Here is a 24,391-nt window from a genome sequence, read left to right on the forward strand (position 1 = left end):
TAAGTGAAAGTCTACAGAAGTGGACTCAGATCCTTCCATCCTACTGGACACCTATATTCTTTCGAATTAAAGAGATTTTTAGGTTTATTAGTTATGTTAGATTATTCTGGATGCAGAAAAGTGTGGCCTCCCACCTGTTCTGAAGCCACAGCTACACCCCCAGCTTCTACCAGTAAAACTGTGTCAGTGAGAGATAAAAAAAGTGATTGTACTCCTAATACAGCCATCCAGCTAAACGCATTTATTCAGCGAAATAGCATCTCACTTTGCTGCACAAACTAGTATAAACTGTCCTCACGACAGCAGTACTTTTCCCAGTTATTTGAGGGATGCTGCTGTTCCAGTGACAACATAAAAGAGCACAGCAATCCTCTACAGGACTGCCAATCATTTGACCAAAGGCAGTTACACTTCAGATATTACTTTAAGTTAAATATATACAATTTATATTATTAAATTTAATAACATAAAAAAGGGAGAGCTTAGCCAATTGTTTAGATTCATCTTACAGTAAACGAAGAAAAGCAGGCCCTTCTGACAGCATCATTAACATTACTCTATGTTAAAACAGATTAACATAACCTAGAATAACTGCAGTATAAACATGTACTTTTCAGAGCCATGTGTCTTACACCCCACGCATAAAAATTCAGTATCAGCACCTCATCCTTGCTACTCAGGTATTATCATATGTAAATGTAATTCCATGTAATGGGCTATTTGTGTGTGTTTTCTTTAAAATTGCATACTGACAAAAGAGTTGTGAATTTGTAAGAAAAAGTTCAGCATTGGTTTTCTATTTAAATAGAAGAATTACTGACTGGTATGGAGTAATAAAAGTTAACTTGGAAAGGTCACCTACCTCTGGGATACAGACTCTATTTGAATTAAGCAATATAACTGCAAGACACACAATCTAATGGATGTCTTCCAAAATCAAGTCATACTTGTACAGACAGTAAGGAATATCACTCAATAGCTATAATGAGTGAGGAATTCTTGGTGTAACTGGTGTGAAGAAAAATAATACATCCTATTTGCTTCTTTCATTTCAGTCTCCAAACAATGTTTCATGTTTTACTTTACTTTAATCTTCTATGTATGCAGTGGTTATTAAAAAATAATAATAATAAACTGAATTTAATACAGATTTAGATGTCTGTTACTGACATCTACTGGGTAAAGTCACAACTGACCGTCCCACTCCAACATGATCTTCCCTGTCCTCAAGCAACTGGAGGCCCACAATTTTGGAAAAAATAGCTGTGGATTTTATTCCCATCGTTTAAGGTTCAAGTGCCCTTAGTAGACAATATTGTGATAATTAGGAAGTTCCTGCTGTAAGACAGTAATTACCTTGAATCTATTGTAAATTGCATCATTATATCTGAAGAATTCTATCCAAAACACAGAAATTGTAGTAAACATAGAAGTTGTGAACAAAAAGCACAACAAATTAATCTATGCAACTCTTTACAACAATTATGAATAATTACCTGAGTTCAGTAACCCACAATAAACTTAACATCTCAAGCCAGGTGGTCAAGGTAAGACTTTCTACAAAGCAGAATGAACTAGAGGTTATGATCATTAAGAACAAATAAAAGATTAATAATTGTTATCTCACAGTTAATAATTAGTCAGCCATCTCACAATTTGGGCTGGCCTTTCCCTTTCCATAAATAGCAACTGAATGACCAGGGAGAGCCCCCCACTTTCCTGCTAGTGTTGCTGCCCTAAACTGCATTATAGCATCCACAATGGCATTCAATGGAACCTGGCAGGTCTACGCTCAAGAGAACTATGAGGAGTTTCTGAAAGCTCTTGGTAAGTGTCCAGTTACTTTTGAAATAATTTGCTGGATTGCAACACACACTTTGCATGACATCTTTTATTACTGTATTTCTATGTTTTTTACTTTTGTTTGTATGACAAACTACCCCCTGCCAGGTAAGTCTGTTATGCCCAATTTGGAAATGAAAAGAAGCCAAAAAATCATTCAAATTGATGTAGAAAGGTTACAGATAACCCCCAAATCCCTAACATTAGAGGAGTCCCTCATGAAAGAAGACATATACCAGAAATCTACTTGTTTTGATTAACACATAACTTCTATAAATACACTTAACTAGAAACAAGTTGTCAGTGATATATACAGATTTCCAATATGCTATTCGTAGTGCAGGCACTTTCTACAGCACTAGTGATTAACATGTGATAGCTGTTTAGTGAGCCGTAATGGTAGTTACAACTTAGTATGCGCCTATAATAATAAAAATGCACTTACGCGCTTGACAAAAAATTCACATTGGAGTTTTTAAGAGTATATGAGAGATATTCAGCAGAACAGAATTCAGTTACAGTTGAAAAGCCTAGTCCAACAGTATGACACCTGAACCAATTCCCGCTACTGCTAAAGATGATACAGTCAAATCGTGCCGCAGACACCCTGATGAGGCAATCTGAGGCTACTCAGACTGTTGCAGCTCTGACTAGACAGATAACCACCACCTCCCATCTCCCAGGGAAGAGGTGAGTGAAACAAAAAACCCACACACATGGTTTTCATCATGGAGAAATGTTACCACATGGCAAGCTATTACTGAAAGAAGCAACTCATATTCTGACACAAGATTAATTAATATAATATCAAAATCTATGCAAACTAGATGGAATGGAACAATATGCCCATAGAGAAGTGAGTCCAGAACAGGCTTATCTTTTAACTTGGACATCACTTTTAATTATTGTTTTGTATCTTTTGCACCTTTATTGGAGAAAAGAATTTGCTATTTCATATCAACACACTACTTTGTAACAGAAAAAGTCCTTTTTTGCCTTTTTTACAGCACTGCCAGATGACATCATCAAAGTCGCCAAAGATATTAAGCCTGTTGTTGAAATACAGCAAAAAGGAAATGACTTCATTGTGACATCAAAAACACCCAAGCAATCTGTCACTAACTCTTTTACACTTGGAAAAGAGGCTGACATTACTACTATGGATGGCAGAAAGCTAAAGGTAATATATTTCAGGAATGAGGGCATCTCTGTATTTATCCTTCTCAGTTTCTGTGTATGAGTGAAACTTGTTTGTACCATTTCTATTAGCATACACTTCTATCATTTCAACAGAAACATTTCTTCTAACACTCCTATTAAAATGCTGTGGTCTCCAGCTTAAATTAGTAGATGTGATTATAAAATACCAAGATCATTTAATTCCCATTTACATAGTCCTCTACTTATTCAAATTGAATTGCAAAATGTAAAATTTTTTGTAATTTTTAAATCTGCTTCAACAGTGTACTGTGAACATGGTAAATGGGAAGCTTGTGTGCAAATCAGAAAAATTCTCTCATGAGCAAGAAATTAAAGGAAATGAAATGGTGGAGGTAAGTGTTAGAAAATAATGGCACATCAAGAAAAATGCTGAAGGAAAAAAATGTTCTGTGTTGATTAGCTCTTAGTGTAGGCTTAATAACTTCAACAAATCTGGCTCTAAAATTATCACATTACTTGCAGAATTCCTTACTGGTGCTTAAATCTGCAGATACAGAACCGCAGTTAGTGGAAAATTCTAATAGTATCTTTTATTATTCCTGTTTCTCATTAAAACCAACTGCCTTAGATGACTCTCCTTTAAACATTACTCATATATTTAATGCATCCTGCTCAACAAATCTTTTTATTAATTACTACCCTGGGGCCAATTCTAGGCACTGAAGTGTGAAGGGCTTTGGCTGCTGAGCATGTTGCAGAAAGGCTCCTTATAAATTCCTCTAGACTACTATAGCAGTGCTTTTACCCTTAGCTTTATCCACAGCATTACCTCTGAAAAGAAAGTAAAAGCCGAGTCAAACCCAAAAACTTGTAGTATGTTTGTTCCACCTACAATTGTTCAAAGTTCTTTAGTTAGTTCATAATTGTTCAGTACTGACAAAGAGCTTTTCTCTATAGACTTAAGCTCATCAGGCTTCTAAGAAGTATCCACTTGGCTAAAGACTACTACGAGAACGACAGCTAACTACATTAAAGTCGTATGTTTTGGACATACAATTTCCTAAGATCATTCTGGGTATCTCAAACTACTTTTCTAACATTGAGCAAGCAAAACATCAGGGAAAAGAACACATTACTATGTGGGACAGTGGATTTCTATTACAGGAAGCATGTCATTCTGGTAGTATCTGTGACACCACTTAAAAGAGAGTGATAATATAAATGTCATCATCAACTACATTTTTAGATTTTTCTCTCTTCAGAGCTGGTTATGCAAAAAATTTTCCTTGGTAGTTATAAACATATTTATAGGCAAGTACTGTAAATGTATTTTCTTGTGGAATAAGATGGATTTATATATGAATTGAAGAAACTCTAGCCAGCTAGTTACAAATAGATTTCCTGGAGTCTAAATAAAAAACAAGTTATGCATATTCATCTTCTACAGACTATGACTGTTGGTGGAGTAACACTTGTCAGAAGAAGCAAGAAAGTTTAAAGACAGATCACCTTCTTTGTGACACCTTTACATACCTAAAATAAAGTGCAGTTTCCACAAGGTGTGATCTTTGTTACCTGACAAAACAGTACAGAAAATAATGATTTCTACTCGCCTTTCACATATGCATCACTTTGCATTATTATAAAACTGTGTTCTCCCTGCATACACTTATAGATCCCTTCTATATGCCAAGTGACAGCAGTCTGCCTCCCAGACAACCAAACCTGCACACCAACTGGAACATCATGATTTATCATAATAACCCTTGGGAGCAGACAAAAGCTGATATAAATGATTCTTGATTTCTTACATACTCAGTCAACATATTCAGCTTTACCAAGAAAGCTTAGCCTTCTACTAAAACACTCTCTCTATAACCTAGCCAGTAAAGAACAATTAGATGTTTTTTAGCTGATAGAAACAGTAATATTTTAAAGGCTGTGAAGTATTTGTCATAAACAATTACGAAGTAGTAATAGGAATGACTGCTGTTAACTACACAAGAGTACAACTGAACAAAGATGAGGCACTACAAATGCAAAGGGTATTAAACATTCCAATTTTCAACATACTCCCAGTATCTGTCTGTCACAGTTCAAGTTTGTGAAACTCAAGTAAACTAGATCATTTATGTTCAGATTATGTGTCTCTATTAAGTATAAAATGCACAGGACCTGTGCCTATAACTATTTCTGTTCAGTGCTGATTAGATCCTACTATTCTATTCGCAGTCCTACTTCATACTTAAGCCATCACAAGTTTGTTAGAACCAGCCTTGGGTGTAAGACCTCCACGAAAAAGTTGCTGGACTGGTTATGGCATTTAAAATCCTCATGGGGATGTTTGAGTCCAATTAAGAGTGCTGAGTCTCCCTCTTCGTACACTAGAAAAGCAGTTTGCTGGGGGGGACATTGTGTTTTAGTTAATAATACTTGCAACACGATATAAGCAATCCGGGAAGTGTATTCTTATTCTGGGATAAGGCTGTCCTCATGGGGAAGTTTTACCGGCATAACCATCCAAGTATCATTGTGTTCATTTTGCTTCCCAGGCAGTACTAATGCTAAGTACACTTTTGCAGACTAAATTAGATTCCATGTGAGTTACACATAAATAAGATCAACGGAACAGAAGTCAAGACAGTGGTAAAACTCAGGGAGAAGGCTGCTTTAAAGCATTGGTACTGAAAAAAAACATGTAAGAGCTCGAAACACTTCTGTTTGGAAGTTGCTGGGTAACTGCTGCTAACTACACAATGAAACACTACAAAACAGAACATAGTTTTCCAACACTACATTTGCAGAACACTGCAAGTCTTCAGCGATCAAATGCTGCATCAGTAAACTGTAGGAAACAAAATACAAGACACTTCAGGTTTATTTCTAAACGAACACAAAGATCATTCATTGCTCTGAACAACACACTTAAAGCCTGTTACAAAGCAATTACTTTGATACATTCTGACAGAAAATGGGAATGATGTTAAAGCAAAATGTGAATATATTTGTTTGCTTTTAAAAGAAACATGAAGGTCTAATTTTGGTTCAATAACTACTCAAATATTCCCTGATCACTTCACATAATCTGCCTGACAGTCTTCCTGCTTCCCTATTCAACCCCTGATCAAAGACATCATGTCAATACATGACAACTGGTATACAAAGGCAGTTTAAGTATAGACCGTGGATACTACATACTAAAAATACATTCATCCTACATAGATCTTAAACTGATGCTAAACCATTTTAATTTGAAAGCACTAAAGTCCTAAAAGAATTTTTAAAAGAAAAAAGAAATCACCTTACTTACTTCACAATTGTGGCGATTTAGTGTTTCCAACACCTGTGCCAATCTTTTCAATCCAATGGCAGTATTCTTCTGCCACAGGGCATTTCAGATTTAGGTGGAATAGTTCAGTTCCTTACTTTGATGCAAAATGGTCAAAACCTGAAGGATTTTGATTGGATTGCAAACCTTGTCCCATTGCCCAAAATCAATCGTTTCTGAAAGACAAACTCTTACAGGTTTGGATGACTGCACTGGATCTTCCACAAAACCAAGTGACTTTTTCTGCAAAGGAGAGTATTTATAATCGTATTTGAATCTTGTTCAAGAGTGTTATTTCCAACTTGAAAAACTCTGAAAGGGTAATCCTGGCAGCAAGTATTTCTAGCCATCACTAAATTCCACTTTTCGGTGATTCCATTGTTTTTCAGAATGTCTACAGAAAAAAAAAAATCTGGTTTGTGTCACACACTCCCACCATAATCCCAGTCTCTAATGTGCTTTCCTTGGCTTGATTTTCATGTTCTTTTGGTGACTTCTGTAAGCAGATCTGTGTATATATTGCACAAGGTAACAAACTCAACCTGCTGCTAGCATACTTCGTACAGAATAATGTTAACTGTAAATATTAAATGCAGAAAACATTGCCAGAGACCACCCATCTCTCTTCTGCAGAGTCCTGAACACAGACCACTGAGCATACAACCACCAGCATTTTCTTTTTTTCTAAAGAGCAGCATATGTAGTTGACATACACCTCCTGTGTCAGTGATGAAATTTCATCTGTCATTGAAAACACGTAGAAGCATCAGGCAATTCTGAGTGCGAGATTGCCAGGATATTAACAGCAAACATCCCCACACCAGAGTTTTCATTCATATTCAGCCATTAGAAGTAAAAAAGGGAAAATACACTGGTGACAAGACATCAGGACTGCATTAACTCTTTAAGTCTTTCTCTCCCACCTGCAGTTTGCTGAAAATTCCTCGCATAAGCGAAGATTTGGACATGCTGCTTTACTGAACCTTTCATCAAATCACCTGTAACTCAGTCACAGATCTGCCATTTACCTGCCTATATACCTACTGGTGAGTCACACAGTAAGGTGTTAACAAAAAAGGGCTGGTCCTTTGCAAACAGCGCTGATCTACAACTGCCCGATGAAAACTCCCAGGGCCCAACAACGCTGTCAGTACCGGGTGATCCCACAAGCCACAGAGAAAGGCTTCGCACAGCCTGCCCTACAGCTCGACGCTCCAACCCGCCTCTGGATCAGCTTGTGGTGCTGGCCAACTGCACAGAAGCGAGCCACAGCGCCCAGAAACGGCAGCATGAGGCAGGAGACAACGCGTCACCCAACGACCAGAGCCCGCCCTCCATCTTATCCGCGCGAGGAGCGCCGCTCCCGCCCTTCTCCCTCTTTCGGCGGGAAACGCGCGCGGCTGGGGTGAGCGCAGGACGCATGCGCGGGCAGCGCAGGGGGCGGGGGGGCCCTCCCGCGCGGGCTGCGAGCGGCAGCGCATGCGCAGTGAGGGCAGGGCAGCGCTTGGCGCCGGCGGTTTGGGCGCCCCCCCTCCCCTTTCTCCGCTGTTTCCCTCCTCGCGCGGAGCTCTCGCCGGAAGCCCCGCGGGAAGTCTCGCGAGAGGCGGCGGGCGGGCGGCGGTGGCGCTGCGTGCAGCTCCGGAGGGTCGCCTCAGCCGCTCGGCTCCCCGCAGCGCCTGGGCCCTGCTGTTCGCTCGTTCCCTCCCTCCCCCGCGTCCCCCACGCCGCCGCCGCCGCCGCCATGTCCCGCTACCTGCGCCCCCCCAACACCTCGCTCTTCGTGCGGAACGTGGCCGACGACACCCGGTGAGTGGGGGCGGGCGCCAGCGGGGAGCGGGGGCTACGCAGGCTTTGGCGGGCTCGCTAGGCCGCGCCGGGCGGCCGCCGCCGGAGGAGCGCGGGGGGCGCTGAGGGGAGGGGAGCGGGCGAGGCCGGCCTCTTCCCTTCTGCTGCTTTACCTTCCTCCCTGCCTTGCCTCCCTCCCGCGCCCTTCTCCATTTTCCTCTCCTCCTGGCTATGCTGCTCTGTTCCCCTCCTCTCCACGAGGATCGGTTTCAAAACAACGTCCAGACAAAACAAAGCTGGGCCGGAGCAAAGTGGAGCTCCCGGCCCCGCGTTTGAGTTTGTCCAGCGGGAGATCAAGGCGGGATTTGCTTCTCCACTTCGGTGCCCCTTAACCGTGCTGAGGATCGCTGAAGTTTTGAATGCTGTTTTGAAAAACGGTGATTGGTACTAGAAGGGAGAAACCAGCTCCTTGGCTGGGGGCGCCCCCAAAATTAAGGGTGTCGTTGGTGCCGCTAGTCTGGTAATTGCTGCCAGGTCAGGGGGAATGATCCCACGTTAACTGTTCTGTGTCGTGGCCTCTGCGGACGCTCAGCCTGGGGGGGGAAACAATGCATTTCCTCCATAATATCGTATTTCACCAAGATTCAGGACTAAATATTTGCAGCAACTTGGTGAAATAACTTTTCATTGGGAATTAAAAGAATTTAAAAGTGTGTCTTGCACGCGTTCTTATTTATTGCTTAGGTATTTTTAATAAACTGCTGGATTTCTCCATTTCTTTTTGTAGTTTGCCGTGTCCCTTTTGTGTGTGTTCTCAGCTGTGAAACGTTTATAGAGCACATTAGTATAGAACGCGTGCATGAGAGCATTCACATTTTTACTTACTGTAGAATTCATATGGGAGTCCGTGTAAAGTCTAGTGTAAAATTCAAACGTGAGTTTTCAAACTTGCTGCCTGGGCAGCTTGCACCAAAGTTGTTCAGCAAATAACAATAGCGTGGGCACGATGGAATGGAATGAACATCATTGTGATCAAAAGCGTAAAAAGCTTCAACTTAAAAATTTTAAATTTTTTATGTGCAAATTTTTTTCCTCTTTCCAATAGTTTATTTTACTGTAAAAACAGTCAGGGAGGACGATTACTTCCAAACTTTTTAAAATAATGTGGATCCTATTGAGGCTTTCACCGTAAGCTTGTGATGAGGTGGTACATTGTTCTTAGAGGTGTTTTCATTGTGAGATCTTGATGTTGGTTGTCATAGTTCCCTTCTGCCCTCAATATACACGTTGTAGATTCCCAACCAATAAGAAAGAGAAATGACTAGTCGTAACTCTTTCATACCACATAAATATGGTATTACATCAATCTTTCTCATACAGTTTATTGTCCTCAATTGACACAAAAATACATATAAAGGAGCTGATGTGATTAAGAAATCTCTTTGTTGAGGAGACGATAGTTGTTCCAAGTATAGTTACAGATGTGTTGAATGGTTTTGTGCTCAGCTCTCTAAAGCCAACTGTTCGGAAAACCTATCCTCAGGGCATGAGTGGTTGCTTGCTGAAGTTTTGTTCTATTTGATGTGGTTGCAAGTATTGATTATTCTACGGAAATAACTTTATGTGACTGGTTTATTCTCGTACTGTTTATTTGGATCTTACAGTTGATGTTTGCGTGTTGCAAAATAGTTGTCAAGAGTTACATGAGGTACTTGAATAACATTAATTCTTAGATCCTTCTTTTCACTTTCTGCCAACTTTTGCTAGTACATCCTGCATTGAATTGACTAATACGTGTCACTTCTCGGTTTACATTTCTGTTGCAGAGTTATGCTGAATGCTAGTTTCAAAATGCCAGGGTATATTTTAAGCATCCCAATTCTTGAGTGTTTCAGGAAAACCTAGTGTGTCACTTAACAGTGAACTGCTCAAACACTTTTTCCCCCCAAAAAAGTCTTGCTGTGTTCATTCTCTACCAGCTGCTTCCAAAAAGATGGGTAGTCGTATTGATTGTAAATTTAATTTTTAATTAGGACTTTTTTTTTATTTGGTGGATGTTTTATAACATCTTAAATAGTGAAAAACCATATAAGATATTTGTGATATTCTAGGTCTGAAGATTTGCGCCGTGAATTTGGTCGTTATGGGCCTATAGTTGATGTATACGTTCCACTTGACTTCTACACTCGTCGTCCCAGAGGATTTGCTTATGTTCAATATCCTTTCTTCAGATGGCTGATTAGTGAGGGGTGTTGAAGTTTGAAATTCAAGTTTGTGTAAGAGGTAACAAATCTAAATGAAAAAGCAGTTTACTTTTGTGTTGTATCTAATAAGTGTCTTCTATTGTGGTGTTTCATTATTTTTGAAGATTAACTTCTCTCAGTTGTTCTTTGACTTTTTGCAAACCTTAATTCAAGTCCAGTAATATAAAAGTTTGCTTATGTCACTGAAATTAATACTATATGATTTAAATGAAAATTTATCACTGACTCAAAATTGTCTAGCACGTTTTTATTATCACTGGTATGTAAGTAAACTTGTGCTTAGCAAACTGTGGCTGGTATTCATTGTTAATTTAACAAATGGAAACTGGAATCACTTGATCAAAATCAGATTGTATAAAAAATGAGGTGAAATTCTTTCTTTAATATTGTCCCCTAATTTACTGTCCTCTGTTGTTGCCTCAGAATGTAAAGCTGTACAGTAATGGCGACCCCAAAGAGAAAGCATGAAAGAACCTTTAGAGTAGAGTTCAACAATTAAGGCAAGTAGACAAGCCAAAGACCTCTTAAGGATCAGGCTTGAAGAGAAGGGAGAGTTTGGGAAAAGAAAAAATAAAGAAAAGCTGGAAGAAGGACAAGCCATAATGGGAGACAAAGCTTCGCTTTATCTACAAAAGGGGGAAAAGGTTGTTTTTCAAAGTAAAAGATAAAGCCATCTGTCATTTTTGGCCAAGCATCTCATGACAAGTCCTTCTGACAAGCACTTAAAGAGTTAAAGGTCAAGATGAAGTTGAATGGTGGCCAAGATTAAAGGAGTCATACCTGATGTATCCTACAGAATAACAGTTTTTCTTCTGTTTGTCATGTAAGCAGTAATTTGATGAATGATTCTGGTTTAGTCCATTGACAAAACCTGTGATATTTCTCTTGTGAGTGCTACTGTAACTGTGGTCTTGAATGAAAGTGCATTCGTTCTTGGTTTATCAAGATACGTACCTGCAAGGTGATCGTTTATTTTCTGCATAGTGATACTGATGATGAACTGAGCTGCTACAAGGAGAAAGGCAATTCATTCTTTCAGGTCACATAGCTGGAGGAAGGTGTGTGAATTACAGTAGCGGTCAGTCTTGTGGCTTAAAATTGGTAAAGTCTGTGTTACTGAACACCTGACCTGACCGACAGGGGTTTTAGTGTATGCTTTTATCTCAGACTGCTGATGGTCTGTATAGGTGTCCATGGCACTACAGAATTTAAACTTAAAATCAGTTGTGAAAAAAGGGAAAGCTGTATCCCAATTCTAAAGTTGATAGACACATGTTAATTTTTTCTGCTGGTATGCCTAACGTAATTTAAGAACTAGGAATTAATTTTAGTAAAGTCAATGTAGTGGAGAGAACTGAATGACCATTAACAAATTTATTTTGAAAAGGATACTGTTGGGTGTTTTTTTTTTCCTTACATAAGTACAAGTGGGAGAAGAAAAAAGTTAAAAGTATCGCGTAACAGCTGCTTGCTGATGGAGAAGTTCATGGTCATATTTTATTATAGGAGTTCTCAGATAGCTGGTGGTTAATTAAAAAAAAAATAGTTTACTAGTGTGTACTGTGGCATGACCAAAAGAACTTCAAACAACCCCATAAAACTGTAAAATTAGAAAATAACTTTTTTTTTAATTTTAAACACCAAATCTGTAAACTCCTCAAATTCTCAAGTACCTTAACACTCACCACATTTGAAGATGTCCGTGATGCAGAAGATGCTCTCCATAATTTGGATCGAAAGTGGATTTGTGGTCGGCAAATAGAAATCCAGTTTGCACAGGGGGATCGGAAGAGTAAGTGCCTTGCATGTATTTCATCAAACTGTGATTTTAGCCTTAATGTTTAGTGCCAGGCAACATTGCGTGTGTTATTAGTTGTTGTGATATGTTCTTACTTGTGTATAAATAGTATGTGGATGTTTTGCTTTTTACCCAGTAACTATTAATGACTCATTTTAATTAAAAACAGATAACCAAGTACAACAGTCACTTACCACAATCTCAGTCTTGCTGCTAGCTGCAAATTCTTAAGAGTTTTCTATGCAGTTCTACGTGTTTCTGCAAAGAAAGCTTGACTGTGGAAAATTCTCTGGTAGAATGAGTAGCCCAGTTTTAAAGTATTGCAGTGTTTATATTGTGTTGAAGCAGATTAGGGTTTTTGCGTGTTAACGTTCCCTAGTACAGTCCAATTTCCAGCACTGAGAAAATGTCTTCATTTTTACTTACCTTCAGGATACAAGCAAATTTCAAGGTATCTCAATTCAACATGGCAGAGAAGTCTTCTGCACAGCTAATTGTAAAGAGAACTTCGCTCTTTTAAACCTCTTACTTGTATACATATTCTTAATATATAGATAGATACAGACATAAAAACTAAAATGTGCCATTGGTATACCTAACACATACTTGTTGATCTAAACCAGGACTATAATACTCATGTGCAGCTGGGGAGTAAGAGCATCTTAAAGATCTTTCAGTTAAAAGCTATCAAAGAAACAACCATAACTGTCCAGGTTTCCCTCAAATGTGCACAATTAACTTTTATTGAAGTCAGTGAAAATTATATCCTCTGAAGGACAAATTGCTGTCCTGTATATAAACACTGGAATATCTAATAAGTTCTCCAAACAAAATTAAATAAATCTACCTTAGTGTTATAAACAGTGGCACTTAAAACATTAAACTTGTAGTCATTTGGTACAGATAGTGTTCGTTACATCATGGCATGTTTAAAATACTTTGAGTGTGGTCTTTGGGTTTGAATAAGAATGGGATTTAATACAAAGGAAAGATAGCAGTGCTGCTTCAAGAAAATGCAACAATAAGTTTGTTCATACTTCTTTAATTATTTTAGTAACTAAGTGTTGCCGTTTAACCCCAGCTGGTAACCAAGTACCATGCAGCTGCTCCCTCACTTCCCCCCCAGCGCTCCCGCACCCCAGCAGGATGGGGAGGAGAATCAAGAAGGAATGTAAAACACAATGGTTGAGACAAGAACAATTTAATAATTGAAAAAAAAAAAAAAATACTACTATTATAACAATTACAATGGCAAGGAGGGAAAAGGGGAGAGGAATTAAATCCAAAGGGAAAGGAGAAAAGAAACGGAGTGATGCACAATACAGTTGCTCACCACCCACTAACCGATGCCCAGCCAGTCCCCCAGCAGCAGTTGGCAGGGCCTGGCCAGCCCTCCCCATGATGTCCCATGGTACGGAATACCTCTCTGGCCAGCTCGGGTCAGCCATCCTGGCTGTGTCCCCTCCCAGTTTCTTCTGCCACTCCGGTCTTCTCGCTGGTGAGGCCCAAGAAACTGCAAAGCCCTTGACTTAGTATAGATACCTAGCAACAACTAAAAGAATCAGTGTGTTATCAACATTGTTCTCACACCAAATCCCAAACACTGTGCTGCACCAGCTAGTCGAAGAAAATTAACTTTATCCCAGCTGAAACCGGGACACAAAACCACAGAGTGAATGTGCATTGTTGTATCGGTGCGGGGGTACTTTTAGTATTGCACTTCTCTTTGTGTGGCATCCATTGATGCTTCTGTATAAGCTGTCTGCTAATGATTAAAAGAAGACTGTGTGGTCAAGAAAATATGTGTTTAATTAGTTCGCTGTTAACTTTCACTTTTTGGGTAAATTCAGGAATGTTAGAATGTTTCGGTCATGGGTTTGGCCTGTCATGCTGGTTCCCCAGTGGCTTGAAATCACCTTAGCCAGTTCTGTGTTCTGGTTTTATGGAGCATTAGGCCTTTCTTACTTTTTCTTGGGGGGGGTGGGGTGGTGTTTGTTTTGGTTTTGGGTGGTGGCGTTTTTTCCCCTAGGTCTATAATGCCCACAAGGCTGCATTAATTTTTGTCCAGTAGTTAAAGCAGCAAAAAGCAAATGGCATAGGGCAGTCTCTCATCTGTCCTTTTCATAAACGTCTCTGCTAGAATCATGAATTAGGTTTCTGCTAAACACCAAATGTATGGATTAGTAGTGTCACTAAAGGGAAAGTAGGGCATCTTTTTTAACTTAAAACGTTAAATTGCTATTTTTTACAGCACCAAATCAAATGAAAGCCAAGGAAGGGCGAAACCTATACAGTTCTTCTCGTTACGATGACTATGACAGATATAGGCGATCTAGAAGTCGGAGTTACGAAAGGAGACGGTCTAGAAGTCGTTCTTTTGATTACAGCTATAGAAGATCGTATAGTCCCAGAAAGTAAGTGTAGCGTGTGTTTGGCTTAAACTGCACAGCAGTCTGTTGGAGGAGAAACACCACATTGACTATTTAATTGTTAAAATTTTGAATAATCTTTTTCTATTGTGGGAGTAACTTGTGGGAGTTACATATCTTGCATGCTACATCAGATCAGAAATATTGAATGAAATGATTCTGTGTTTCACTGAAGAATAATTAAAAGTAAACGCACAGCTTGAAAAATAGTTGATTAAGCATTTGTATATATATATACATAGGTATTTGTCACCGTTTACTTTTTCTGATGTACCTTTTTAGCAGTAGACCTACTGGAAGACCTCGTCGTAGCAGAAGCCATTCGGACAATGATAGGTAAAACACTTTTTACACCCTTTAAATTGAAAACTAGATGACTGTATTTCTTTTACTATAGGTTTAAAAAAAGTTTCTCCTGCAAAAACGGTAAACAATTTTTAATGTACTAGATGTCTAAGAATAGTGTTTTTACATTCAAATCTCCTCTCTCCCCTTTATTCTGATAGGTTCAAACACCGCAATCGATCTTTTTCAAGATCTAAGTCCAATTCAAGATCACGATCCAAGTCACAGCCCAAGAAAGAAATGAAGGCTAAATCACGGTCTAGGTCTGCATCTCACACCAAATCTAGAGGCACCTCTAAAACAGATTCTAAAACACACTATAAGTCCAGCTCAAGATATGAAAAGGAGTCGAGAAAAAAAGAACCAGCTAGATCCAAATCACAGTCAAGATCACATTCTAGATCTAGGTCAAAATCCAGATCAAGGTCATGGACTAGTCCCAAGTCCAGTGGCCACTAACAGTGTATTCATGTTGGTTTTAGGCATGTAAGATTCATTTACACACAGTTCAGTTTACTTAAATTATCAGGAATATGATGTTGCAACAGTGCTAAAAAATATTTTCTCTGTCAGTTTTCCCTGTAGCCAACAATGGTTAAAATTAAAACAGTGTTGAGAAGCCACTGAGAGGGAGTGAGAAAGAGAGAGAGAGAATGTCCATTTGGTTAAATGTCATGGGCAGCTACTGATCTGGTTGTGGTGTCTCTTATGTATATTTTTGTAAAGATTTGCATTTTTAATGCTTAGATATTGGTGATGACTTGATTGATCGTAACTTGCAACATTGTCCTATTAAAAATGTCATACCCGTAGAGAAATTGGTACCGGTTTGTGCTGAACAGTTAAACCCACTGTTTAACTTGTTCTTTAATGCTAAACTTTGTGATAAAATGGAAAACTGGACAGCTGTAGTGCAACACTGACCGCTGTGAAATGCAGACTGGCAATTTTATGTTTCCATTGTTCAAAGGCAGGTTTCTGTGTTCTCCATGCCCACTGACACAAGTAGGTTGGTAAATGGAGCTCTACGGAGAGAGATATTTTTGAGCTTTCTCTTTAACCCTGCTATCTGGAGAGATGGTACTAACCTTGCATGTACTACATGGGGAGAGAGTTGGTCTTGGAAGACTGTGCAGAGATTGTGCAGTGTCGTGACCTGTCAGGATAGAGGCTTCACTGCTTTTGACCTGGCTGCTAGTACTAAATGTGTGAGGGGGGAGGGGGGAACCACCTTGAAATGGAAAATTAAATTCAGATTTCAGCAAATGGCAGAGCAAGTAAATATTAGGTTGTGTGTACATTTTATGCAGTTTTTGTATCTATTCTAAATTTTAGTGAGCAGTTAACCATAAAATTGCTTAGTTTTCCTGCTGTTAGATACAAGTAGATCGTTTCGAGTTGTGTGTGTACAGTATATAAGAACTAAACTTTTATGCCAATGACTCCTGTGGTTAGTTGGTGTATTCATAGGTATAAAACTGTAGCCATCTCTCTTCCTGAGTAACAAAGGCTTGCTTTTACACATCAAAAAGTATTTGGTCAAGCAAGTCTAAATCACTTCTTCCTCAGAATGGATAGTGGTTTGGTTACAAGGTTTCATTTTACTTAAGAACAAATGTTTGAAGTTGGATATGAACAAGAGCTGCATCTCTAGCTATTTAGTTTATCACTAATACAGTATATTTAGTAAATTGAATGTGAAAAATAACAAAACCAGTGTGTAATCTTACCAGTATTTCTCTAGAAAGCAAGATAATTTGTTATGAAAATGGCTTTTGGCATTGTTTTTTCTATTTACCTTCAAAAGCCAGCATCAAACACCTAGTGTTCCTCTCTGTCTTATGTAGTAGCATATAAAGACATTGATTTCAGAAAGTTCCTTTTTAGAGAAATGTTTTAGGTTTTGGTTTTAGTGTTTCCAGCAGGGCCTTTACAAAAAATGCAGATGGCTTTTAAATATTGGCAGTGGAACGTGCTTAGGGGGTTGATCCTAGAATCTTTGTACATTTGATAGTATTTCTAACTTTTTCTTTACTGTTTGCAGTTAATGTTCATGTTCTGCTATGCAATCATTTATATGCACGTTCCTTTAATTTTGTAGACCTTCCTGGATGTATAGTTTAAAAACAGCAAAAAGTCTATTTAAAACTGTAGCAGTAGCGTGCAGCTCTAGCAGAGGAAAGTTGTGGGATTAAACTTTGTATTTCCTTTCTTATAGAGGCTTCTAAAAAGGTATTTTTATATGTTCTTTTTAACAAATATTGTGTACTACCTTTAAAACATCAATGTTTTGATCAAAATAACTAAAGACCCAGCTTATTTTCTGCTTGCTGTAAATTTAGCAAACATGCTGTAATAAAAAAATGAAGGAAATACTGATCCACTGGAATTATTGTAGCTTTAGAATTTGACTCCAGAGCATGGTTAGGAGTAGAGCTATGCATCCCTTATGGAGTAAAATCCTTACTATGGTATTTCAGTAAAGTCAGGAATTTATCGTTTAATGTCTGAATAAATGCCATTTCACATTTTTTAAAGGGGTACTAGACAAGATAAGAATGATAAGCATAGGTTTTAATCTAATGTATTGAAATTTCTTTTCCGTTAACTTCCATTATTGCTGGATGGACTGCCCTATGGTTATAATTCAGATATTATTAGCCAGGTTATGAACTATTTAAAATCAACAGCTGAAGATCCATATAGAACCAAATTTCTAGTATCACCGTATCGATTTGTATTTGCCATACGAAAAATGGCACCAGCAATCGTTCTCTAGAAGGTGGCAAAACTTTGCTGGTGACGTTTAAAAATTGAGCTGCCTCCTGGCGCTTCTGGTATATACAGCTGGTTCTTCTTATGCCGCTGAAGGAAAACAACTCTGACAAGCACTTAATTGCTTTGATAAACCCGCTCCTACACTTTGGAAGTTGAGCTGCGGTTGTCTCATAGCTTTCTGCTTGTAACAGCAGAAAACCCCACCCTTCTTCAGCTTTCTTATGAAGAAAGACTATATGAATATAGTCTTCGTGACTAAAATCCTGCTGAAAAGCAGTCCGCCTGCCTGTGTCGTGGGGAAGTGTGGGTTTGTTTTTGTCAGCAACCTGCAAGGGGTTGCTCTAAGTAATGTTCACGTTAGTCCGGCCAGAGCTACAGCTGGATGGGTGGGGAGGAGGAGGGAGAACATCTTTGTGTCCAGGCTGAGGTTCTAATTTGAGACTGCAGAGTAACAGTAACTATACCTTAACTATTTTGTCAGCATGTCCTTATGTTGTGTGCCTCAACATTTATGTATAGCACAGTTTAAATTTTTTTTTTGTTTTGAAAATCCAATTCATCATTGCAAGTATAATGTAGTATCTGACAGTTCTGATGGTTCTTTCTTTCTCTCCCAGAGGTAGGACTAAACTTTGACTTGACTTGTGTATATGAACAAGCCAGAAAAGCCGAACACAAACCCACGATGTTTCAAGAGTGCATGAATAAAGATGTTGTCCTAGTTCTTGCTCCCATGGAAAAATTGTGAAGAAGCTGTTCTGTGGGCCTTTCAGTTGGGGACGAGTTAGCAGGATGTGGCCAAAAGGGCAGGGAATGTTTACGCATTCATGCAAGTCAAGCCACAGCCCATCTAGATAACATCTCCCTTCCTTGGTGCAGGAATCCTAATCCTGCTCTAAAAAAAGCGGGAGCCTGTCTTGTGCAAGCTACCTGCAGGTTATGCACAGCTGGAATGCAAGAACATAACGCAGGCTACAAAAGATCATGTATAGGCATCTTTCTTTTGGAGTCTCAAGAACGGTGGGAATTATGTTTTTCTGTGGTAAACTAGATTTTGTCATTCCTGCAAAATTTGTAGAATTGAAGTAGTGTGTAAAAAAAAAAAAAATATTCTGCTGAAAGTAATGGCTGTGCTCCAAAATATCTGCAGCGTATTGATTTATCTCAGCAGTAATAGAAGGCTCTATTGGAACTTCTTTTTCACCAAAAGTCCATGCACCCAACCGATAATTAAAAAAAATAATCTTAAATTTAGTGGTTAAGTAGCTGGGTGTTTAAATTAGGGACTATAATAGACTGGTCTCTGAAAGCTAAATGTTATCCTTTCTATGTCTTTTAAAGATGTTTAAATGTACAGTATAATGGCTTTATTCAAAGTGGAACTTTTCAATTTAAATGTTACTTTTAGCTCTCTTCTTGGAAGGAGCACTTTTTCTTACTGTTTAGTCTGGGGTAACAGCTTGAAATATGTTCAGAGAAGGGCAATTGGATTGATATACATCACAGCACTGCTACTTGATTTTTGGCAGGGATGTTGCAGATTAACATTTTGAAGTACAAAGGGATAAATTTACACATTTTTAGGACATAATCACCCATTAATAATTGCTGGTTTTCTCCATTTATCTTGTAACTTGCTTAAAAAAGTCTGTAGTCCATTGCTATAATATTTGTCTAAAGATGCTCTTACTGATGAGACTATTCTAGGAAGGGAAGACTATGTACCCTGTAGTGTGTTTGATCAAAAGATGCTGATGTTTTTTATTCATACACATCCTTTCTTCTTGAGTTTTGTGTTCCATCTGTGCAAATAACCCTGTGAATTGGGAATAAAATGTACAAGTTTTGACTATAACTTTGAGAGCACCTTCTGACTCAATTCCTACAAGCCGGAGCCTGGTGGAGGCTGAGCACCAAGCACTGCGCACCCAGGGCAGAGCCAGCGCCCAACTCCTCCGATAAGCTTGAAGTTGCACCTACTCAGACTAGAGCTTGTCCCACAGGCAGGCTGGGGGGGGTTTTGTGAGCGACCTTAGTGTGAATTTTTGAGCTCCATGTTCACAAGGCCCTGGCAGGGTGCGAGCGCGAGGGCTGTAGTTCAAGAAACCTTCTTTGTTGTGATTCCCAACTTGTGATGCTCAGCCTGCCCCTTCCTGCCAGATAAAAATAATGGTAGAGTTTCCTGCTGCTTAAGGATAAATACATTCAACACTCAAAAGCCTCACAGAAAACCTTGAGCTGTCAAAATACTGTAAAAAGCCACCTGTCTGTTACCATCTTCAAATAAATAGATGCTTTTAGGGGGTGAAAAGTTTAGTTTATTGAAATTTTGTTTCCAATTTGTACAAATGCCATTAGTAATGGACAATTTGAAGTTGAGTCTACATAATTGTAACTGGGATACAGCTCACACACTGGTAAGGTCCAGGTTGCAAAAATACAAGTTTAAAGACCGCCAATAGCAATAGATTTGTAAACATTCAACCAGCTGCCAATGCATTTTGAAGGTACAGAAAGACATCTCAACATTTCGTGATCTGCAAACTCCCCGTCCCGAGTTAAAGCACTTCCAGTCATTCCCACATTTCAAAATAACCTTGATTCTGTCACTGCAGTTCAGAACTGAGACAGGCCAAAAGGTGCCTGCTGGCAACTGCCCCCTCCCCATCCCCAAGTTGACACATTTTAGCAAATACTGGGACAAAGTAACATTGCAGCGTTGATTCAGTTTAGAAACACAAAACTTGTTCCAATACTTGGGTTTCTACTCCAGCACCCAACCTCTACCATTTGCATTTCTTGTGAAACACCCAATTCAATTTTGAACACCTTAAAGTGTTTTTTTCATCATTTCATACATACCTCTCCTACATATTCCAAACATGAGTATCTTTACCTTGAGCAGCACTTTTTTTGGGTTTTTTTTTTAATTTTATTTTATTAAAAAAATTCCAAATAAGCCTCTTTCACTGAGTTTACTTTAAAAAATGAGCTCACAACCAAGTAAAACGTGCATATTCACTGTATGTTAAGTGCAAGGGCACAGCCACAAGTGTCTTTTTTTTTAACAAAATATTTTTTAATCTGGCCATGTATTCAACATGGTCATCTTACATTCAGCAGTTTCATACTAAAAATATTTCTGTGCAGGAAAGCCCAGCATAAATTTACATATGCTACAAAGTTTTACATTTATATACATGGCTCTGTCTTCCCTATGAGAACATTTTAATACCTGCCACAAGCTACCATAACTTCAAATAATTATTACAGGGTAACCAATTTAAGACCAGTCTAAGTTACTAACTACTCCACCTTTTTCACAATTTAAAATATATATATATATATATATAAAAATGCATTTTAGAACTCATCAGTGCAATTGGAATTAAGTTTTTTGGCAGTCACCTGGCAATGCACTGTCATTAGTTGGCACAGTCTGACTTGCTAGAGGTCGTTACAATTTGCCTGACATGTTCTTCATCCTTTGAAGAACACACACCAGCATACTTCCTACACCTCAGGTTTGGTCACAGGCTTTTCCACCAATTCAGGAGTGCCAAATAAAGCTCACAGGTATAAATAAGACAATAATGTTTTAACTTAAGTGCCTAAGGTGGAAGTCTCCTCTGCTTTTTATTTAACTAGCAAATTTTACACAAGTTTGAAAAGCAGCAATGTACCTGACTAAAGACTTCAGTGCGGTGGTTTTTTCCAGTTAATGCCGCATTGTTAGGTAAAAGCTGGCTTTCTAACACCATTCCAAAAAGTAGTCACAATTTCAATTTTAGGAGACAGCCCCATTTACTCTTAAAATAAATACAGTATATGGAGACTGTTCAGCATTTGATTAGGTCGATTATAGAGGAAAATACTTAATTCACAGTGGAGTGAACCCAGCACACAACTTTTGAGGTAAAACAGTAGGGGAATGTAAACTTCCACGCCCTTCTCTACCAAGTGACTATGTGCAGCAAGAACATCTAGTTCGGTACAGCTGGGCATATGCAGTTAGGAATGAGTTCTCAAATTTGAAACCCTGTAAATTTAAATAACTTTAAAAATGTGGAAAGTTACATCTCAACCCTGGACTTTAAGTAATGTTTTAAGCTGAAATGTCATTATTTCTCTATCAGAAGGTTTAAAAGAAACAGGTACCCAGTGGCTTGGTGGCTTAGGAAGAACACTTGGTGAGGGTGGCTCACTAAATTTTGCTCCAGCATAGTTCTGATTGGTTTGAGGTGTGAAAAACAAGCTGCGATTCGATAAAGTAGGACTCCAATTTTGATTATTGGCAAAATGAACATTGTTCTTTCCCCCTTTTTGCATGGCCTGCCATGCACCAGATGATGAGTTGCATCCATGTCCTCTTTCTTTCTTCATATAGGTCTTCATCTGCGAAGTCTGGTCTTTATTCTTCTGCCTGTTTTTAAGTTGTTGATGGTTCTTGGTGGTATTTCTAGACTGGGGAACTGGAATGTTGAATCTTTCTCCACCACCCATCTTCAACTTAAACGTCACCTGTAAAAACAGGGGGAATAGTCAGTGGAGTTTGCATTACTATTTTATTTTGGCAGAAAACATTTCAGAGAATGTTTAGGTTCTAAATAAGGGGACTGAAATCAATCTAACCAAAACTTGTATCAATTGAAAGTAGCATTATTTTCTCCTTTACTGGAAGCTGCTTCATTAATACCCAAGAACTCAGCTGACACTCATGAGAACTGAATTATAATGCAGTGTATCTTCCGAGCAGGAAATCACCGACTACAGCGGCTTATGACCAGCACGTCATACACCAGTCCATCCTTCAGCAACTGTACCGCAGCCCCCTTAACAGTCACAGCTCTGTCCACCTAGTTTTGAAAACACTGGTCCTCCAGGCAGCCCAACTACTAAACACACCACTTCTTTCTCCTCAACAAAAGGCGTTACTGGAAGAATGTGAAAGACGTGTTGTTTGCACAATACAGTGCCAAATTTTAAGGTGTTAGTACTTAATCCTGAAGACATTTAAACCGTGCTTTTTACACCTGAAGATCTGGGTAAAGGTTGCACTGTTACACTCCCCAGTCTTTCTGGTAAAGTCCAAAATTGTTCTGATAACCCCAAGGCGAAAACAGCCTCAAAAGGAAAGCAGCTGCTTGTAAATGAACTTCCAAAGATACCAACACACAGTAGCTGGCACCTTCACGCTGACTCTCCTACAGTCCACCGTTCCTCTCCCACCCCCATTTACCTTTCTGTTGTCTTCTCAGATTCCACACTCTCCAACTCTTGCCCCCTTTCTTGCTTCCAAGCCTGAAAAAGTAGGTGTTGTCTTTTGCTGGACTCCTTCCTTTGGCTAGGAATAGAAGTTTTCATGGGCTGATCTGCTGTATTCAGCCAGGTAGCCGAGGCCAACATCGGATTCTCGGCACAGAAGCTCCAAGGGAGTAGTCCCACTGCATAAATGAGAATGAAGTTTGAATTCAGGTTAAGGAAACAACTGTTTCCCTTCCAAATTTGGGGAGGAAGAAAAAGCTGAAATAATTCAAAGAATTCATAAAGTCACTTGTGTCTCTTTTGTTGAAGATGACATGATTCTTCAAACGTAAAAAACAAAAACCACGCAGCAGTATTTATCTTACTCTCTAAACTTCACTATCATACTTAGCATTTCAGAAAGAACAGCGTTTTTATCATGCTCTCTATATACACCTTAGTATTTTAATAGGCAAGCAAGATCCTTTTTTTTTTTTTTAATGGGGGGGGAAGAAAATACAATGGAAAATACTTCGGGATGAAATCTTGGGAAACTAGAGCTTCACCGCATCCCTCTTGAGCACAAAGAAACCCTCCCTGAAAAGTGCCCCCCCCCCCCCCCCATCTGCGGGGCAGGCCAGGGGACCTCCTGGGCACACAAACTGCCCCCAGCGAAACCAACCGCACCCCAAAACCCTCCTCCGGCCACTGCAACACAGCTCCACCTCTATTCTGCCAGCTGAGGGGTTTTTCCACCTTCCTTAGCAAAGTAATTCCTTATTAGCTCGCCCGTGGCTCATCCTCTCCTTAAATCTTTTAAGACTTTAATCTTAAAGCGCTCCTATCTGTTCACCTCCCCGTAATGGACGTGTCACCCTGCAGAGCCACCAGCACCCCCAGTCCATCTCTCCCCAAAAGCTCCAGGAGAAGCCGCTCATCTTCATTTCCAGCTTTCGCCTTGTTGCTACTGAAAACGAAGGGCCGAGGTAACGCCAGGAGCCCAATCCAAAGCTGCTCCTTGCTCCCGCGGCAGCGGCCCTCACAGGCCTGGCTCTTGCCAGAGCTCCAGCTGTTCGGCTTCAAACTTCTTCCTTTCTTTCACCTACACAGCCCGGCCCCTCGCCCCGCCTGACCCCGCGGGGCGCCGGGCACCCCCGGCCCCGTTTCCCCAACAATGGAGCAGCCCGGCGAGCACAACATGGCGGCGGCAGCGCCCGGCCCTTCCCGCACCGCTCCTCCCTTACCGACTTCTGTCCGTCTCGTTCTCCCACAAGCACAGACACACACACACGGGCCTTTAGGAACCGACCCCGCAGCTCCGCCGTCACGCTCCGACACACCCCCCCCCCAGCAAAACTCAGCCCAAACCGCTCCGCCAAGTCCGCTGCCCCCCTATCTCCCACACAAAATGGCGGCC

The 24,391-nt window shown here is 39.7% G+C and overlaps 3 protein-coding genes across 8 annotated transcripts; 2 read left to right on the top strand and 1 right to left on the bottom strand.

Moving 5' to 3' along the window:
* Positions 1-1,695: 1,695 nt before the first annotated feature.
* LOC119145358 (fatty acid-binding protein, liver) lies at positions 1,696-4,563 on the top strand. Its single transcript, XM_037381777.1, has 4 exons — positions 1,696-1,827; positions 2,850-3,022; positions 3,306-3,395; positions 4,451-4,563. The coding sequence occupies exons 1-4, from the start codon at positions 1,761-1,763 to the stop codon at positions 4,499-4,501; spliced, it is 381 nt and encodes a 126-aa protein (XP_037237674.1). The 5' UTR covers positions 1,696-1,760; the 3' UTR covers positions 4,502-4,563.
* A 2,825-nt stretch (positions 4,564-7,388) lies between these two features.
* Positions 7,389-19,585, top strand: SRSF10 (serine and arginine rich splicing factor 10). Of its 6 annotated transcripts, XM_037381772.1 has the most exons (7): positions 7,464-8,137; positions 10,228-10,332; positions 12,069-12,172; positions 14,430-14,592; positions 14,890-14,943; positions 15,114-15,215; positions 18,348-19,585. In XM_037381772.1, exons 1-7 carry the CDS (start codon positions 7,752-7,754, stop codon positions 18,364-18,366), a joined length of 933 nt encoding a protein of 310 aa, XP_037237669.1. In that variant the 5' UTR covers positions 7,464-7,751; the 3' UTR covers positions 18,367-19,585. The 6 variants fall into 6 exon arrangements, with proteins under 6 accessions (XP_037237667.1, XP_037237669.1, XP_037237670.1 ...); XM_037381770.1 differs by having other exon boundaries at positions 7,389-8,137; positions 15,114-19,585; XM_037381773.1 differs by lacking the exon at positions 15,114-15,215.
* A 1,202-nt stretch (positions 19,586-20,787) lies between these two features.
* On the bottom strand, positions 20,788-24,389 carry PNRC2 (proline rich nuclear receptor coactivator 2). Its single transcript, XM_037381776.1, has 3 exons — positions 24,219-24,389; positions 22,970-23,174; positions 20,788-22,251 (listed from the first exon to the last, which is right to left on the bottom strand). Exon 3 carries the CDS (start codon positions 22,231-22,233, stop codon positions 21,811-21,813), a length of 423 nt encoding a protein of 140 aa, XP_037237673.1. The 5' UTR covers positions 22,234-22,251; positions 22,970-23,174; positions 24,219-24,389; the 3' UTR covers positions 20,788-21,810.
* Positions 24,390-24,391: the final 2 nt, after the last annotated feature.

This window comes from Falco rusticolus, chromosome 3 (genome assembly GCF_015220075.1).
Source record: "Falco rusticolus isolate bFalRus1 chromosome 3, bFalRus1.pri, whole genome shotgun sequence".
Taxonomy (NCBI): domain Eukaryota; kingdom Metazoa; phylum Chordata; class Aves; order Falconiformes; family Falconidae; genus Falco; species Falco rusticolus.